This window comes from Taudactylus pleione, unplaced genomic scaffold, assembly GCF_031769625.1.
Source record: "Taudactylus pleione unplaced genomic scaffold, aTauple2 ptg000731l, whole genome shotgun sequence".
Lineage (NCBI taxonomy): Eukaryota > Metazoa > Chordata > Amphibia > Anura > Myobatrachidae > Taudactylus > Taudactylus pleione.
In genome coordinates, this window is record NW_028285133.1 from 2,671,131 (window position 1) to 2,692,145 (window position 21,015).

At 43.7% G+C, this 21,015-nt stretch overlaps 1 protein-coding gene across 1 annotated transcript in view; it reads left to right on the forward strand.

Annotated features, from left to right (window-relative positions):
* The window catches only part of CHST4 (carbohydrate sulfotransferase 4), a 53,339-nt gene extending 47,649 nt beyond the window's left edge, over nt 1–5,690 (forward strand). The window contains exon 2 of the mRNA XM_088457016.1: nt 4,558–5,690. Within this exon, the coding sequence (XP_088313142.1) occupies nt 4,572–5,690 (1,119 nt within the window). The 5' untranslated portion in view covers nt 4,558–4,571. The remainder of the gene's footprint in view (nt 1–4,557) is intronic.
* The last annotated feature ends 15,325 nt before the right edge of the window (nt 5,691–21,015 follow it).

Below are 21,015 nucleotides of genomic sequence, written 5' to 3' on the forward strand. Positions count from 1 at the left end.
ATCGGCGTTTTATTAAGGGATTCTCCTCTTTGATTGCTCCCATCACAGCCCTAACTCGTAAAGGTGCCAACCCTGCTCTATGGCCTCCTGAGGTGGAGACAGCCTTTCTACTTCTCAAACAAGCCTATACAACAGCTCCAGTTTTGAGACAACCGGATGTCAACAGCCCTTTTTTACTGGAAGTGGATGCTTCATCTGAGGCAGTGGGAGCTGTCTTGTCCCAGTGCTTTGAGGATAACCGGATTTACCCATGTGGTTTCTTCTCCAAGAAATTCTCCCCTGCTGAAAGAAACTATGCCATAGGTGAACAGGAGCTATTAGCTGTCAAACTGGCCTTAGAGGAATGACGGTACTTCCAAGAGGGCGCTAAGTTCCCTTTCACCATTTTTACAGACCACAGGAATCTTCTTTTCCCAAAAAAATATTCAATGTGTAAGTCCTCGTCTGGCCCGATGGGCAATATTTTTTGCCCATTTCAATTTTAACCTGTTGTATCACTCTGGGGCTCTCAAACTGAAGGCCGATGCCTTGTCACGCTCACCATCCACTGACAGTGGTCCACAAACACTGCGGAACACTCCTGTGCTGGAGTCAAAGGTTTTCACCACTATGCAACTGGAACCACCTGTTGGAAAGACCTTTGTGGCCCCAAAGTTGAGGAAACAGCTGTTGACATGGGCCCACTCTTCTCAAATTTGCAGGTCATTCAGGCATTCATAAGACCTTGGAGTTCCTGAAGAGATCCTACTGGTGGCCATCGATGAAAACCGAGGTAACCAAGTTTATCTCGTCTTGTATTTAGTGTGCCCAGCATAAATCTCCTCAACAGTCTCCAGCTAGTGAATTGGTGCCTCTTCCCATACCATCTCGTCCGTGGACACATCTGTCCATGGATTTTGTGACAGACCTGCCAAATTCTAATGGATATACCACCATCTGGGTTGTAGTGGATCGTTTCTCAAAGATGGTCCATTACATTCTGCTAGATAAATTACGCTCAGCACCTGATCTGGCTCACCTATTTGTTCACCATATATTTCGCCTTCATGGACTTCCTTCAGAAATTGTCTCAGACCGGGGTGTCCAATTTGTGGCAAAATTCTGGAGAGCCCTCTGCTCTGTTCTGCAAGTGAAACCTAACTTTTCCATTGCCTATCACCATCAAAGTAATGGGTCCACTGAGAGGGTAAACCAGGACCTCGAGACCTTCATGAGAATCTTTATGTCCTCATCCCAGGACAACTGGTCTGAGTCCCGTCCCTGGGCCGAATTTGCGCACAACGCATCATACCACTCTTCTACTAACCAAACTCCTTTCTACATCGTGTATGGTCTTCATCCTAGGGTCCCTGAGTTGCGAAGTTTACCTGCTTTTGATGTACCAGATGTGGATACCACTGGACAGAACTTTGCTTTGGTTTGGGCTCAAGTGTGGGCTGCTCTTGTTAAAACCTCCCTGTGGTACAAGGATCAGGCTGATAGGAAGCGAAGAAAAGTTCCTCATATGCGGGTTGGGCATCAAGTATGGCTTTCTACCCGCAATCTTCTCCTCAGGGTACCATCTATGAAGTTCGCTCCCCGATTTATTGAACCATACTCCATTACAGAGATAATCAATCCAGTCTCCTACCGCCTTCAGCACCCGTCTTATTTAAAAATCCCTAATTAATTTCATATATCTCTGCTCAAGCCATTAGTTCTCAATAAATTCCTCTGTGTTCTCCCTGTTCCCCCCAAGATCCAAACTGAAAAGGGGGTGGAATTTGAGGTGTCTCAGATTCTGGATTTTCATATCCATCATGGTCATTTGCAATACCTGCTTGATTGGAAAGGCTATGGTTTAGAAGAGCATTGTTGGACCAGAGCTGAGGATGTCCACGCTCCCAAACTCATCAGCAAATTCCACTTGGCTCATCTCGAAAAGCCTAGAAGGTGTCCTGAGACCACTCGTAAGGAGGGGGGTACTGTCACGACCAGGGTTTAGTGGCGTGGAGTTTTGTGGTCCTTACCGGTGATGGCGCTGTGGCGTGGTCCTTCTGGCATGTGGAGACTGGTATTGCATGTACATAGAGGTGTGCTAGCATTGCGCCATCCTGGCAAGGGTAAGTCTAGTGGCATCTCCGCTTCACGGCTGTCTGGGCGCCACCATCTTGTCTTTGGCCATGTGACATAGCAGGCCAATCGTCTGTGGGTCACCTGCTCTCAGGCCTATCATGTTCCGTTACTGGAACATGTTCACAGCGTCAGCTGTGAGAGAGAGTTCTCTGCGCTCCTGAACTTTAGACTTGTGCTTCAGTGCTTGCCCTAGCTCCTTGTCAGCCTCCAGCTCCCTGCATAGCCTGCACCACTCTGCCTTGCCTTGCACTCCACTGGAGATCAGTCCTGCACCTTCCACCAGACCCACTCCTGCTTGAACCTGGCTCCTTAGTTAACCCATTCCTGCGTAGCCATCATCACAGCATTACAGGATTCTCCTTTCAGCCATCATCACAGCATTACCGGATTCTCCTTTCAGTCATCATCACAGCATTACTGGATTTCCCTTTCAGCCATCATCACAGCATTTCCGAATATCCCTCTCAGCCTCTATTCAGCATACCAGGATATCCACTTCACTCTTACAGTCTATCTGGATTCACCTCATTCATCTCTGTCACTGATCTGGACATTCGTTTATTCCCACTCACTACAGTTCCCTCCTGCCACATATATTAGTTTGTTTATTACTGGACTCTAGTTTATCTTATTGTTCATACCAACATTCACAATAAACAACCCACCTTTCAGTTTAAACCTGTTCCGTTGGCTACTCCTGTTACCACCCCGGGTCCACAACAAACACAGGGCCTGATTCAGACCCACTCGCGAGTGGGTCGAGGGAGATCCGTCGTGCGCATGCGCGAGACGCGACGAGCGAAGGACTTTCCTTCGCTCGTTGTGTCTGATCAAAGGGGGCGTGCTGTCGATGTTGAACGCCTACCGTCAGAAGCCGGCCCCACTGACATTGCTAGTGATGTCAGTGGGAGTGATTTTGGCTCTGATAGAGCCAAAATCACTCCGGGCCTTGCGGTTGAGAAACTCAACCGCAGGCTTCGGCTCACAGTGGCGATGGTCGCGATGGTCAAGACCATCGCGACCATCAACCTGCACGCTCGTATAGGCTGTGGGTGGTGACCCACAGCTATACGAGCGTCCAGGAGGACGCTCCATAATTATGGAGGTGGGCCCTGATTCAGAGCGAGCGCTCTGGTCAGAGCGTCCGGCTCTGAATCAGGGCCACAGTCTCTGCCCAAATCTACACGGGGTGACATCTACACAGACTTTTGGATCCACTCTCGTCTTATAGAGTTTTATTGTACCGGTAATAAAAAAAACCCAGTAATACAGAAGGTATATAATATCATCAAAAACACAATATGAAAAATAGCTAATATCCAATCCATAGTGGATATGAGATAAAATTGACAATTAGACATAAACAAGTAAAGAAAAGAAAAAAAAAATTTGCTCACCTCACCCCCCAAACCGTACGATAAAATAAAAGGAATGAAAATCATAGAGAAACAGGAGGACCACCCTCCACCATACGCAGCATTAGCCAATAAGTATTTGAGAAGGAGTTCCGTATCTAGGACCTAACAGCTATGGCATCAGTTGCTACGCAACTCTCCCACATTTCAAAGAATTGTTCGACTCTCCCGTCTTTGTCCAACATGTCTACCACCCACTCCATTCGGACAGATAGAATAGTTTAGAGGGTGAGTCAGGGTATATCTGTACAGCTTCATGAGTCGCTGCACTTACTACCACCCTTGGAGAGACCCTGTGGAAGAATGCTGAAAAGCGCCCAGTCCAGTGTTAGGGGCAAGTAATTTACTAAGTGTTTGACTGAATAATTACGTATTATTGGGCAGAGCCAGAGACACAGATTACGGCTTATTGGGCAGAGCCAGAGACAGTGGAATAGGTCAGCTTGAGGTGCGCCACATTTAAAACATAAATGAGTAGTGGAAAGGCCGGTCAAAAACCTTCTATGCAGGGAGAGATATGTTCTATGGAGCATGTTAAGAAACATTTCCATATACATCACAGAGGAAAGCGTCCTACATGATCTAGAGCAGTGTTTCCCAACCACGGTCCTCAAGGCACACTAACAGTCCAGGTTATAGTGATATCCATGCTTGAGTATAGATGGTAAAATCAAAATAACTTAAGTAATAATTAAGACACCTGTGCTCAAGTATGGCTATTTTTAATACCTGTACTGTTAGTGTGCCATGAGGACCATGGTTGGGAACCCCTGATCTAGAGTGACCCTTAAGGAGGTCTATAATATTTAAACCTGGGATCTGTGGGGGCCAGACCGTAAGACCTTTCTGGGATTTGGAGTCTTCCAATTGAATTTTAAAGTGTTTGTAGGTTAATGAGATTGCCCCCCTGCTTATTGGCTGTTATTGGAGCAATACATCCACTGGATGTCTGATAACTGAGCTGGTGTAGTGCTGGGCTAGAAGGAACACTATTTACTATATAATTCAATTTTTTTTTTTCCTCCAGGTTTTTCAAAGAGTATGATAAAGATCAACAAATTCAGGTTCACTGCATTAATCCTGGTAACAACACAGACTATAGGGTTTATTTGCTTAATGATGCAACGGCATCATTACACTGCCCCTCCTGTAAATAAACCTAGTCGTACACACATCCTCATACTTTCTTCCTGGAGATCGGGATCTTCCTTCACGGGGCAACTTTTCAGTCAGCACCCAGATGTCTTCTACTTGATGGAGCCAGCCTGGCATGTGTGGAGGGCAATGAACGAGAACACTGCTAAAGTCATGCACATGGCGGTGCGGGATATGGTTCGTTCTGTCTTTTTATGCGACATGTCAGTATTTGATGCATATATGCCACAAAACCATTTCATATCATCTTTGTTTCAATGGGAGACTAGCCGGGCATTATGTACCCCTCCTGCCTGTAACGCCTTTAACCGGAGCGATATCATACCACAACTTGCCTGCAAGACGCTATGTAACAAATACGCCTTCGACGGTATTGAAAAGGCATGCAAAACCTACAGTCACATTGTGCAGAAAGAAGTGAGGTTCTTTGATTTGAAAGTGCTCTATCCTCTGCTCCAAGATCCGGCTCTAAATCTAAAAATCGTCCACTTGGTGCGGGATCCACGTGCCGTGTTTCAGTCTCGGAGTAGGACATCTGAGCAGCTTTCACAAGACAACAACATCCTAATAGGAGTTGATAGTAACCAAAAGCAGGATGGACCTTATAAATTGATAAAAAACATTTGTGAGAGTCAAGTACAGATGTATCAGATTGCCACCAATGGCAGCTTCAGCAGACTGCTTGACCGATACATGATGGTGCGTTACGAGGATATTGTCCGTCAGCCTATTGAAAAGGCTAGCCATATGTATAATTTTGGCAAGCTTAGGTTTACCCCCGAACTTAAGAAGTGGATCCACAATTTAACACACGGGAAAGGGTATGGAACTAGTTTTGTCATCTCCTCCAGGGATGCAGTAAATGTCTCCAAAGCATGGCGGAGCTCTCTACAATTTGATACTGTTCAAAGAATACAAGACCTTTGTAGAGAGGCTATGGCCGTGTTTGGCTACAGATTTGCTAGAAGCGAAGATGAGCAAAAAGACTTAAGTTTAGATTTATAACTACATATCCCAGACTGAGATAAGACTAGTGATAAATATGTGGCATTGTAAAGAGACAATATAAATACTTCCTGGAGCTACTACTACATACTACTCCCAGAATTACTACTGTGTATCATTTCCTAAGTTACTACTACTACTACTACTACTAGATATTCTCTAGATATTCTCCTATATTGTTCCCAGAATTACTACTGTGTATTGTTCCCAGAGTTACTACTACTACTACTAGATATTCTCTTACTATAGTACAGTGTATTGTTCCCAGAATTACTACTGCGTATCATTCCCAGAGTTACTACTACTACTACTAGATATTCTCCTACTACTATACAGTGTATTGTTCCCAGAGTTACTACTACTACTAGATATTCTCCTACTACTATACAGTGCATTGTTCCCAGAATTACTACTACGTATTGTTCCCAGAGTTACTACTACTACTAGATATTCTCCTACTACTATGTATTGTTCCCAGAGTTACTACTACTACTAGATATTCTCCTACTACTATATATTGTTCCCTAAATTACTACTACTACTAGATATTCTCCTACTACTATACAGTGTATTGTTCCCAGAGTTACTACTACTACTATATGTTGTTCCCAGAGTTACTACTACTAGATATTCTCCTACTACTATATATTGTTCCCAGAGTTACTACTACTACTAGATATTCTCCTACTACTATACAGTGTATTGTTCCCAGAGTTACTACTACTACTATATGTTGTTCCCAGAGTTACTACTACTAGATATTCTCCTACTACTATATATTGTTCCCAGAGTTACTACTACTACTAGATATTCTCTGACTACTATACAGTGTATTGTTCCCAGAGTTACTACTGTGTATCGTTCCCAGAGTTACTACTACTACTAGTACTACTACTACTAGATATTCTCCTACTACTATACAGTGTATTGTTCCCAGAATTACTACTGTGTATCATTCCCAGAGTTACTACTACTACTAGATATTCTCCTACTACTATACAGTGTATTGTTCCCAGAATTACTACTATATATTGTTCCCAAAGTTGCTACTACTACTAGATATTCTCTGACTACTATACAGTGTATTGTTCCCAGAGTTACTACTGTGTATCGTTCCCAGAGTTACTACTACTACTACTGATACTGTGTATCATTCCCAGAGTTACTACAACTACTAGATATTCTCCTACTACTATACAGTGTATTGTTCCCAGAATTACTACTGTGTATCATTCCCCGAGTTACTACTACTACTACTACTAGATATTCTCCTACTACTATACAGTGTATTGTTCCCAGAATTACTACTGTGTATTGTTCCCAGAGTTATTACTACTACTAGATATTCTTCTACTACTATACAGTGTATTGTTCCCAGAATTTATACTGTGTATCATTCCCAGTGTTACTACTACTACTACTAGATATTCTCCTACTACTATATATTGTTCCCAGAATTACTACTGCATATCATTCCCAGAGTTACTACTACTACTAGATAATCTCCTACTACTATACAGTGTATTGATCCCAGAATTACTACTGCATATTGTTCCCAGAGTTACTACTACTACTACTACTAGATATTCTCCTACTACTCTATATTGCTATATATTACCACCACTCCCGCTACTACTATCACCACCACTGCTACTACCACCAGCTACTACTACCACCAAAACTACTACCACCACTACTACCACCACTACTACAACTCCTGCTACTACTACCACCAATACTACTACCACTACCACTACAGCTACTACCACCAATATTACTACCACTAGCACTACTACCACCACTACTACTACCACTCCTACTACTACTGCTACTACCACCACTACTACTACCACCACCACTACTACTACCACTCCTGCTACTACCACCACCACTACCACTACTACCATGACCACTACTACTACAGCTACTACCACCAATACTACTACCACTAGTGCTTCTACCACCACTCCCACTACTACTACCGCTACTACCGCCACCACTACTGCTACCACCACTACTACTACAACTCCCACTACTACTACCACCACTACTACCACTCCCAATACTACTACCATCAATACTACTACCACTATTGCTTTTACTACCACCACCACTGCTACCACTACTACTACCACCACCACTACTACCACCACTACTACTACCACCACTCTCGCTACTACTACTACCACCAATACTACTACCACTACTGCTACCACCACACTACTACCGCTACTACCACTACTACTACCACCATTACTACCTCTACTGCCACCACTATTCTCCTACTACTATATATTGTTCCCAGAATTACTACTGCATATCATTCCCAGAGTTACTACTACTACTAGATAATCTCCTACTACTATACAGTGTATTGATCCCAGAATTACTACTGCATATTGTTCCCAGAGTTACTACTACTACTACTACTAGATATTCTCCTACTACTCTATATTGCTATATATTACCACCACTCCCGCTACTACTATCACCACCACTGCTACTACCACCAGCTACTACTACCACCAAAACTACTACCACCACTACTACCACCACTACTACAACTCCTGCTACTACTACCACCAATACTACTACCACTACCACTACAGCTACTACCACCAATATTACTACCACTAGCACTACTACCACCACTACTACTACCACTCCTACTACTACTACCACCACTACTACTACCACCACCACTACTACTACCACTCCTGCTACTACCACCACCACTACCACTACTACCATGACCACTACTACTACAGCTACTACCACCAATACTACTACCACTAGTGCTTCTACCACCACTCCCACTACTACTACCGCTACTACCGCCACCACTACTGCTACCACCACTACTACTACAACTCCCACTACTACTACCACCACTACTACCACTCCCAATACTACTACCATCAATACTACTACCACTATTGCTTTTACTACCACCACCACTGCTACCACTACTACTACCACCACCACTACTACCACCACTACTACTACCACCACTCTCGCTACTACTACTACCACCAATACTACTACCACTACTGCTACCACCACACTACTACCGCTACTACCACTACTACTACCACCATTACTACCTCTACTGCCACCACTATTCTCCTACTACTATATATTGTTCCCAGAATTACTACTGCATATCATTCCCAGAGTTACTACTACTACTAGATAATCTCCTACTACTATACAGTGTATTGATCCCAGAATTACTACTGGATATTGTTCCCAGAGTTACTACTACTACTACTACTAGATATTCTCCTACTACTCTATATTGCTATATATTACCACCACTCCCGCTACTACTATCACCACCACTGCTACTACCACCAGCTACTACTACCACCAAAACTACTACCACCACTACTACCACCACTACTACAACTCCTGCTGCTACTACTACCACCAATACTACTACCACTACCACTACAGCTACTACCACCAATATTACTACCACTAGCACTACTACCACCACTACTACTACCACTCCTACTACTACTGCTACTACCACCACTACTACTACCACCACCACTACTACTACCACTCCTGCTACTACCACCACCACTACCACTACTACCATGACCACTACTACTACAGCTACTACCACCAATACTACTACCACTAGTGCTTCTACCACCACTCCCACTACTACTACCGCTACTACCGCCACCACTACTGCTACCACCACTACTACTACAACTCCCACTACTACTACCACCACTACTACCACTCCCAATACTACTACCATCAATACTACTACCACTATTGCTTTTACTACCACCACCACTGCTACCACTACTACTACCACCACCACTACTACCACCACTACTACTACCACCACTCTCGCTACTACTACTACCACCAATACTACTACCACTACTGCTACCACCACACTACTACTGCTACTACCACTACTACTACCACCATTACTACCTCTACTGCCACCACTACTACCACTGCTACTACTACCACCAATAATACTACTACCACTACTACTACTATCACTACCACTACTACCACCGCTACTACAATTACTGCTACTACTACATATTGTTCCCAGAGCTGCTACTATGTATTATTCCCAGAGTTACTACTACTGTGTATTGTTCCAGGAGATTTAACTATTACTATGTATTGTTCCCAGAGTTACTCATATTACACATTATTTCAGGAAATTCTACCATTACATATTGTTCAAGGAGATACTACTACTACTGCTGCTGCTACTGTTACTACTGCTACTGTTACTACTTTGTATTATTCCCACAGTTACTACTACTGTGCATTACTCCCAGATTTACTACTATTGCGTATTACTTCCAGAGTTACTGCTACTGCGTATTACTCCCAGAGTATTGCTCCCAGAGTTACTGCTACTGAGTATTGCTCCCAGAATTACTACTACTGCGTATTGTTCCAGAGAATTTACTACTAATACATTTTATTCCCAGAGCTATTAATGCTCATTGTTCCAGGAGATTCTACTATTACTGTGTATTGTTCCTAGAATTACTGACACAAGCCGCAGTCACGGCTTGTTATCTGCGCAGGTTCAGGTGGTCGCTGGGCATCCAAGATGCTGTGTCTTCCGGCCGCAGTGTCTGACAGTTTCCCTGATCACCAGGCAATGGGGACACTGAGCTGGGATGGAGCCTGCGGTTCCAGGGAGACCAAGACCCCAGGCGGCTGCAAGTACTGCTGGGTCTGCCGGGTAGACCTGCAGAGCTGCAGCTGTTGGCCATTTGCTAATTTCCAAGTGGTGTTCCTTTTTATAAAAAGAGAGTGTTGCAGCGCTGCACCTTGGTGCAAAATGATATAATACTAACTATTAGTCTTAATCATACAAATCAAATGGTATATATGTCAGAATAGAAAAACTGCAAGTAGCTGGTGACAAGTGTAAATGCCTGTGTTCGTGCTTAATGGGTATTATAAATAATCATGGAAGTGGATACCATAGCCTGAAAGATGGCTAATAGCAATAAAGTTATAAAACAGTGGGAAATAAAGTTAAATTAATTTATTCAGTATGCGCTAAACCAGAGTAAGCCAGAAAAGATGCACTTGTAGGATAATCAATTTGTCAATAGATGTATCTCAGATTGGTGAATGATGCATCCGTTAGGAGTGAAAAAAGTAAAAAACAGGGGGAATGTGTCCATAAGCGGTGTCCCGCTAAGGTGATGTCTAGTTGGGATGGATGCAACAGATGCCCGGGGTGGTCTTCTTTGGGACAAAGAGTACGGTCGCTGTTTATGGGGAGAGGTTGCCTGGCTCCAGCACGAGAATACCAATTGGCGCAGCTGCCGAATGGTGCCTGAATGAACAGGCTACCTCCGGCAAGCCGCACCGCACGCTGGTAAGTGCTGTAGTCTGCGGGGGGGGGACGGCACGGATGCAGCGCTAATGAAAGCAGTGCACCGGGCGTACTCCACCACAGATGGGGGACTTACCTCTCTACCCACGCGGGCACCGCTCCTGTCCTGCCGGCTCGTTTCCACTTGGTGGTGAGGCTTGCTTCCGGGGTTGGTCACGTGACTTGAGCGTTCCAAATAATAGCGTCCTGCCGTGTAGCGGGGAAACTTGATAATAGTTCCTAGTTCCTGCATGTTGATCTGGGGTCTCTGGTAGTAATAAACAATAGGTGAAAGAGGATGAAGTTGGCTAATAGTGCAATTGTCTCCAACGCGTTTCAGCCTTTAGGCCTTTTTCAATAAGGCAGCCAGAATTCTGCCAGACCTGCTGACTTTACCTACTAATATTCTTAATGAAGATGGAGATCTGTCTGACAGACACAAGGAATTCCTATCATATTCTTAATGAAGATGGAGATCTGTCTGACAGACACAAGGAATTCCTATTAGATTCTATTCACTTTATTCTAACTCACAATTATTTTCTTTTTTCTAACACTTTTTATTTACCAACTATGGGAACGGCCATGGGAACCAGGTTTGCACCAAGCTACGCAAACCTCTATGTGGGCAATGTCGAGGACCAGCTCATATGGGGGGGCGGGCTTGGAGGCCACCTGGTTCTCTATGGCCATTACATAGATGACCTATTTTTTATTTGGGACGGGGATTTGGACACAGCCCTTAATTTTGCATGTTTTCTCAACACCAACACTTTTAATTTGACCTTCACTCACAACTATAATAAGAGTGTTATAAATTTTCTTGATGTGACCCTCGAGATCTTGGGAGATAAAATCATTACCTCTAATTACATCAAAGATGTTGGGACAGATGCCTATCTGCATTTCTGTAGTGCCCATTATTTGCCATGGAAGACTAATATTCCTAAGGGACAACTTCTTAGGATTAGGAGGAATTGTTCGACAGAAAAGGGATTCCAGGAACAAGCAAAAAGGTTGTTAGAATCTTTCATGAGCAGAGGATATCCTAAACATATTCTAGAGCCTTTAAAGAAGTATCGGAAATAGATAGAGACTCTCTATTGCATCCCAAAAAAAAGATAGTGTTTGAAAAAAATGATAAAAACCAAAAAGGATCTAGAGAGTTGGCTTTTATTAGTAAATTTAATAATCAGTCAAATGCCATCAAACAAATTATTAAATCCAATTATCACATATTAAAAGTCAATCCCATACTTAATCAAGTCCTTCCTAGTTATCCCGAATTTATTTTCAGGAAAAATCGCTCCATAAAAACCATTCTTGCTCCAAGTTTTATGAAGCCTGTTCCTGTGGTCAAAGACTCGGACGACTGTCATAATTCTTGGCTAAGCAGAAGAACAATAGGTTTTTTTTGGTGTGGAAGCATAAGATGTACAACCTGCAAATATGTATTGAATAAAACCATATCTGTTGTTACTATGTCAGGAGAGGAAAAAAGAATTACCATCTTTATTAACTGTAACTCTAGTTGGGTAATCTATCTCCTCCAATGCGATTGTAATCTTAAATATGTTGGTCGAACTACGAGACCTCTTAAGGTGCATTATATGGAACACCGTAGGAATATTTTAAATAAAAAACATAATCATAGTATTCCTAAACACTTTATGGTGAAACATAACAGTGATCCAAGCTCACTAAAAGTTATTGGTTTAGAATTTATTCCACCAACCCCACGAGGAGGGGATAGATTCAGAAAATTGTGCCAACAGGAGATCTACTGGACATTCCAACTTAATTCTTTATTTCCGAGTGGACTCAATGAAGCCTTAGAACTTAATGCCATTTTATGAATTAGGGCATACAGGCGCCGTCCTTGGGTGGCTGTTGGCTTATACCCTTTTATGGTTAGTAGATGTATGTTTTCAGTGTATTTTCAACACTGTCTTACATCTGCCGTGTGTTACATTTATTAGGTTCAGTGATTTACTTGTATACCCTATTTAGGATTCAATACAATTTATGACATATATGTTACACAGAGTGGATTTAAGAATTTTGTATCTGTCTTTTGTTATATTTTCCTCTGATATACTTTATTGGATTGAATCTCTGTCTATTCAGTTTAGATTATTTAGTACGGTGTTTTTTTGCTATATTAAGATTATTTACTCAGTCATGTTATATGGTCTTAGCTATCATCCATTTATAGTTTAATTGATTGTTTGTCCCCCTATTTTTCATTTACATTAGTGACTTAGGCCCTCATTCAGAGCCACTCGCTAGCGGCAGTACACTCGTTCCGAGGGATGTTCGCACATCTGCGCATGCGTACGGTTTTTAGTACGCATGCGCGAACCAGTCAGTGCGGCCGAAAATCGTTTGTTCGCTATATAGCGAGTGCCTGCTATTTTGAGTGACAGAATGAGGCGTATGTGGGTGGTAACAGGGGAAGGTGCTTGAAAACAGGGAGCGGAGATCAGAACGCAGGCGTGCTTAAAGGTCAAAATGGGCGTTTTATGGGTGTGCATAATTAATACAGCAGCGTCATTGACCACGTCACTTGGTTGTTTTATAGCCAGAACTGCTCGCAATATAGTGGTAGCAAAAACCAACCACAAGAATAGCGAGCAGTTCATACGCTGTTCGATGTACTCGATTAATCTAATAAATAGCGGACATGACATATGATGCGAGCGGCCAGGGGGCGTTTTTATCAAATAAACGAGCGCATGTTTTGCTCGCTCGTTCAGACATGGAGGCATCAACAGACCGCAAGGAGCGTACGGTTCATTTGAATAGCCACCCCCTTTTACTGAACGAGCGAGCGCTAATTGCGAGTGGCTCTGAATCAGGCCCTTAGTCCATACAATTGCAGTTTTATACAGAAGATTGTTACCATTTTTCTTTGTGTAATTTCTTGCTATGATACTTGGGGAATAAGGAGTTAAAAATTCTTGATAGCTGACTGGGTACGTGATGTAGGAGCACGTGGTGTTCCCGTCTAGGGAAACCATGTGATGAATATAACAAATTAAATGGGGAAGTACAAGGTTAGACGTGTGGAACGCAGCGCCTTATGACGTAGCGTTCCATATGGAGAGGTAATCGGGTCACGTGACCTTCCGCCTAGTAGAGATCGGCTATTAGACAGAGGCTTGGAACGCAATATGTGAGTTCACAGCGCTCCATACGGTCACGTGACTGTTTCTGACCAATAATCACCTACCCACATAGAAAACACCTGCGGTGATTCTTTAGATCGAGTACCGTATCTCATTCTAAACAGTAAGTTTACTATTCGAACTAATGTATGTTAGTGTCTACCTCCTATTGTTTATATTGTTTGTCTTTTTATGCCTTTTGATTATTATGTAGTTTTTTATATAATTAATTGGATTCACCTGATGATGACTGAGCCTAATGAAAGGTAGTATAAGAGGGCTGCATATCAGCCATAGAGACACCTTGAAAAAGCTACCAGGTGGTAGCGAAACGTGTTGGTGGTTCTCCCTATACCAGGCACTCATCAATTGGACACCATCTATGAACTGTACTGAAGCATCTTATTGGATTTGGGACGCTATTTTTGGTTCCAGCATCAATCTTCCAGAGGTTATTTCCGTGCGTTGGATGTTTTCGCCGGTGTGATACCATCGCTAATTTTGGGACCCTCGTTTCATCTAATACAAGCTGGTAAACCATTCTCCCACTGTTGGATCTACAACCTTATTCCAAGTTTCCTTTGCAAGACTTTATATCAGTGTCCATCCTTTCTATATAGCTGCAGCAAACAGTGCCTATAGGGTAATATCATGCATGTATTGTGAGGTTGCTATTTTGACCTCTACTCACCATTGTAGTGGATCCAATTATCAGTTTTATTTTTTGTTTTTATTCATGATGTATTGTTAATTAATTCATTCTATAATAAATTGCATCTATTATCAGCGCTGCATATTTTCCTCTTCATATTGTTTTACAGGAGGTTGACCACCTCCCTTTTTGCAGCTGCTGGGTAAACTGCTCACCACAGCGCCCTATATACTATATATTTATAGTTTTTTTCCTGCTGACTTTACCTCCCTAGTCTATTGCGGAGACTCCAGCTCACAACCTCGCCGCTCATACCATCTACAGTAGCGGCTTCTTACCGCGGCCTTGCCTCAAGCAGTGACTCCTACTCATAGCCTAGCCACTTCAGCCTTGCATTCATACCACATAAAGCAGCGGCTTCTGCCTGTGGCCTTGCACTCCTGCGACTTCCACCTCAGAGCGGCGATTTTTGCTTGCAGCCTAGCCTCTTATACCATCTAGAGCAGTGGTACATTCTCGCGCCCTTGCTGCTCCGGCGACAAGCACTTCTGCCAAATGCAGCACCTCTGCCAACTTTGTTGCATCTCTGCCAACTTTGTCGCATCTCTGCCTACTTTGTACTGCGACCTCAGTCTCACAGTCTCCGTTCCTCACCCAGTCTGATCATCGTTTGCAGTCTATCATACTCCTGATCTCAGCTGTCTTCAGTTCCTGCCCCTACCACCAGCCACTCAATACCTAGCGATCACCTGAATTGCCGTGTAAGTCTCTACTGTCCCGAGCATAAGTCCAGGTGGCAATCTAAGTACACATCATCACTCTACACTCTCCAGCGTCACGGTACTGACATTGACAATATTCGCCAGTACTACCGGTAATCAGAGACTGTTGCTGTGTCTTAAAGTTATACCTGCAAGATCTGTTGGTAATTAAGAACTGTTGATGAGTCTTTACGTTATATCTGCCAGTCCTATATATATCAGAGACTATTGCTGTACCTAAAGTCTAATCTGTCAAACCTGCTGAAAAAAAGATTATTGCTATGTACTTATTTGTATTCTGGGCCTGATTCAGACCCACACGGAAGCGGGTTGATGGTGGCCCAGTGAACACGCACGGCGTGTGCACTGCGCGTGCGCGAGCCCTGGAGCGAGCACAAAAAGCACTCGCTCCGGGACTAACTACAAAAGGGGAGGCTGTCGATGTTGATCATCGCGACCATCATCGACCGCTCACGACCATCATTATGGCCGCTCACTATAGCTGTGGGTGGTCACCCACAGCTATGCGAGCGGCCAGGAGGGCGCTCCTAAAAAATAAACCAGCGCCCGCCCTGATTCAGAGCGAGCGCTCGCTTTTTGCGAGCGCCTCTGAATCAGGCCCTCTGTTTCCTATTTTATTAAGATAAAGCTGCTCAGACCTCCCAGTTTTCTCTACATCTCCAATCACCTATTGGTTCTTGCCATGAAACCAAACAAACCTGAAACCTTGATTATGTATTGTTCCCAGAGTTACTATTACTATGCATTATTTCAGGAGATTCTGCTACTTCATATTGTTTCCAGACCTACTATTATGCATAATTCCCAGAATTAGTACTGGTCCTGGAGCTAATACTTTTGGCAAGTATTGTTCCTATAGCTACTACTACATATTGTTACCAGAATTTCTACTAAATATACTTTCTAAAGTTACTACTATGTATTAGTATTGGCCACTGATCTAGGCCTAACTCAGGTTGGTTCGCAAGGCTGCGTTCGCATGCACCTTGCTCGCTGCGAAAATATGCTAATGAATGCAATCGCATGGCAACCGCAGCTCTATAACAAGATACCCATCACTGTATAAAGCCGCCCATCCACATGTCAGCGAAAACATCGGTAACATCAAGTAACATCGGAACCATCCGCACTGTTGTGGGTGACCTGATCCTACCACAGAAGCTGCTAAACTTCCTGTCGCCATCTAGACCTCTGACAGCGTATGCTATCGCAGCAGCTTGATTATGCACGCTCCTGTAACCACGTTTAAACGCCCAGGCACACCTGCGTTTCTCTAACCAACCTCCGTCAAATGGTTACTTCCTGTCAATCACTGTGTGAAGACTCTGCGTGCTCACTGCGATCTCTTCTCGATCACTTTGGCTGATTTATGCACGCACACTGTGTCTTATATGCATGCGCAGAATGGAAACATTGGCTGGCTGCTGTGATGTCCTGGTTTTGTTGTGGGCCCTGGGTGGTGATAGGAGCAGACACAGAAGCAGATTTAAAACAAAACGTGGAACTTTTAATAAGTGGTTTGGCAGACATGAACAATGGAAGAAAATAAGTCCTGGGATGGCACTAAAGTGCAAATGGGAACTGAGGTGAATGCAATGAGTAAAAGTCCAGGTAGTGGCAGATAGGAGTAGTCCAGTATCCGGGTCTTGTGAGGGTGGTGAAAAAAAAGATTTGTCCAGCAGTGTGAGGTTCTGGTTAATAGGGAAATGTCCAGTTAATGACAGGCAGGGGAAATCAGGTGTGGTTGAAATTAAAAATGCAGGCTGAGGGAAAATCATCCAGCAGAGTGTCAGTGGAGGCAAGGTGCAGGGTGAACAGCAGACTCAGGTTCTCAGGCAAGGGGAAGGTAATGGAGGATGCAGGGTAGTCCAGCGGGGTAGGAGAAGACAAGCAGGCAGGCAGGTAGCTTTTCACAGGAACAGATGGTGAGCACAGGGAACTCTCTCTCAGCTATGCTGAGAAACACGTTGCACTGGCAATGAAGTGAGGCTCTGAACCTCCCTAAATACCAAGTGCTGTGCCGTGACTGGCCAGAGAGAGCATGTGACAAACCAGGATTGGGCGATTAGGTCACGTGACCGGAGGCAAGATGGCGGCGCCCATGCCGGAACGGAAGCACCACCAGGCCTCACCAGCCCAAATTGACATGCCCGCACAGAACCACGCACAGCCAACGCCCCTCGCCAAACACCAGTGCCACCGCCAAACGCCCCCCGCCAAAGTGACCTCACTGGTAATACCCGTCGACCACCATGCTGAGAAACTCTGGTCGTGACAGCTGCGTGTGAACGCAGCCTTGCCAACCAACCTGAATCAGGCCCATTGTTCACAGATTTACTACTACAATTAGTACTACTACTATGTATTGGTCATGGAGCTACAACTATGGGTGGGACATGTGTTTTAAACATTGCAGGTGCAAGTGACAGATGTATTTTTAATTTTTTTTTAACAAAATGCCCTATAATGACACCAAAATATACTTACAACAATTTTAATGTACCCCTAATTTAACTACAGCAATTATTTTGCCCCAAATATAATTTTCCACTGTTAGAGAAAAATGGTTATAACAGCTGTCAGGTTTCAGCCTAGGATTGGCCATCTCTTACCTCCGCGCTGGCTTCCCCTGACTTCTGGGTGCGGCAACAGGTGCTGCGACGGGTGATGCGCTGAATATTTTCTGCCTTAGGCGCTCGCGGACTGCCATGGTCGGCCCTATGCCTTGGGGATCGTGGTTTCTGTCATGGGCACCGCCATGACAGTCCTTCTCATGTGACTGTATCTCCAACCAATGGTAGCATGACTTCGGTCAGCTGACGCTGTTCTCCTATCAGCTGCTACCAGTGGGTATATAACCGGCTCCAGGAATCCAGGAAGTTTCCTGAACATTTGTTCTTCCTAGGGTATGCTAGTTCAGTCCTCGTTCCAGGTTCCTCTGAGATTTCCTCTGTGTTCTCTCTAGTGTGTTTGACCATCTCTGCCAGAGTGCTACCATGTGCTATCTTCAGTGCAACAGTGCGTTATTCCATCTCAGCCTGAATTACCATCTCTGCCAGTGAGCTAACTTCATGCTATCTTCAGTGCAGCAGTGCGTTACAACATCTCAAGCCTGTACCCAATACTAAGGAGTCATCCTTCAGGAATACATCTCACATCTGCCTGTACCCAATACTAAGGAGTCATCCTTCAGCGCAATAGTGTGCCTCCATACTTTTACCTGTTGGTACCTCAAGTACCAACTTCTAGTGTAGTGGTGCCTCCTAGGGAGGCATATTACTAGGGCCACTGTCTGTGTGTTTTTCTATTCCCACAGGGTTTGGATACCATATCAAAGGACCGTGACCTGCCTGCTGGGTGCAGCTAAACCAATATCCTGATTGGTAGGGGTCACTGGTGAACACCTCCCAGCAGGTTAGACTCTGCACCATTGATAGGGTCTCGCTAACATCCAAGCCCTGTGGATGAGGAGATTGTACATTCAGGCCCATTGCCTCCGATTTCTTCCCCAAACTCTGATCTCTCTTCCAACCCCTCAGTGGCAAGCGTGACAACAGCCATTTGACACAATTTAAGAACCCAAACCCCTTGGATTGTGGCCACAAACACATTTCTATACCATTACCGTACCTTAGTTTACCTTTGTTTGGGGCTGATTTCCCCATTTTCACCTGTACTTATCGCCTGTCATCTATGCAAGAATTATCATGCGAATTGGTTATCTCTGGTTTGCAATAGGCTAGCACAACAAACAGGAGTGTGCAAACATGCGATAAGCGGCAAATTCGGGCGAATGGTCTGAAAAGTCTTACCATAATCGCAGCTAATTGGATACCCCCCTATGTATGAGTTTGTGCTCCATCTCTGTATCGCAGACACATATATAAGAAGGGATGTAGTCAAGAAGCCGGTGGTCGAAATGCAGACTGCCGGCTTCCCGACAGTGAAAGCCCGCCATGGCACTAATAATAGGCGTCTAAATACTGACGCCTATCATTAGCCACATGCCGAAATCCCGACACCCGGCATACCGAACATAGGTAAGCCGGGTGTCGGGAATTGTTAGCAGCAGGGGGGGGTTAGGTTTCGGGACTACCGGGGGGACTTAGGGTTAGGCACCCCCCCGGGAGTGTTAGACTAGGGGAAGGGGGGGTTAGCATCAGGCAACCCCGGGGGAGGTTAGGGTTAGACACCCCCTGGGAGGGTTAGGTGTAGGCGCCTCTGGGGGAGGTTAGGCTTAGGCACTAGGGGGGAGAATAGGGTTAGGCACCACTAAGGGAGGGTTTGGGGGGGAGAGAGGTGTAGGGATAGGGTTAATACTTACCCTGTTGGGATCACCATCTGCCGGCCTTCCGGTATCGGTATTTCATCCGCCTGGCTTTGATCCGGCGGTATAACAAACTGATTCCATATAAGAACATTATATAAAAATAATAACAAGAGCAATAACCAGAGATATAAGAGAAATAAAGGCTTTCATATGTATGGTAAATAGACTTTATGGAATGTCTTACTCTCACTTTTATAGACTGATATCCCACCATGCAAATGCCAAAACAGAGGGTACTTCTCACAACCTCCTAAAGACACAGAGCACTATAAGAACACTAAGCTGATCCTAGTGGAATGCTGGAACAATTAGTGTGCCCACTACCTAACATTGGTATACACTATTAGGTCCTGTTCAGTTCAGCACCTGACTGCAGATCTGTTTATCTGTAGAATGTTTGAAAATGTTGGCAATATTTTGCTTTATTTCTCTATTTTTTTATGTTTTTTTATTTTCTGTATTATATATTTCTTTTTATTTTACTTATTCCTATTTGATGCCATTTTTTATTTCTATACTTTATTCATCTACTGAGGCTTCTACCCCCCTTGAAATTAAGACATTTTATCTCAACCTATAGCTTGACGCCCCATCCCCCTAATCCTTTGCATCTAACACTGTTTACCTACTATTATTAATCATTAGTGTTGGACTTCTTTGAATATATTGGGCTGCATTATCCACCTTGACAATTCCAATTTTACTTGAGCACTGTTTTTTTCCTATCTACCCAATATCCAAGTGTTATAACATTATTTATGAAAAATGAAAAAAAAAAGTGTAAACAATGTAAATAAATGTATATATTTAAGTGATAGTTTTAATTTTTAAGATTAAAAGAATAATTTAATTCATAACCATATCTACTGTTTAAATAATATATTCAATAGTCTTCTTGCTTTAGGAGACATAATTTGCATTTCCCTCTTTGAGTATTGGGCATGATTCATGTGATGCCAGTACATTTCTATTTTGAATGATGGCAATTATGAAATATCTAAAAATGGTATAAAA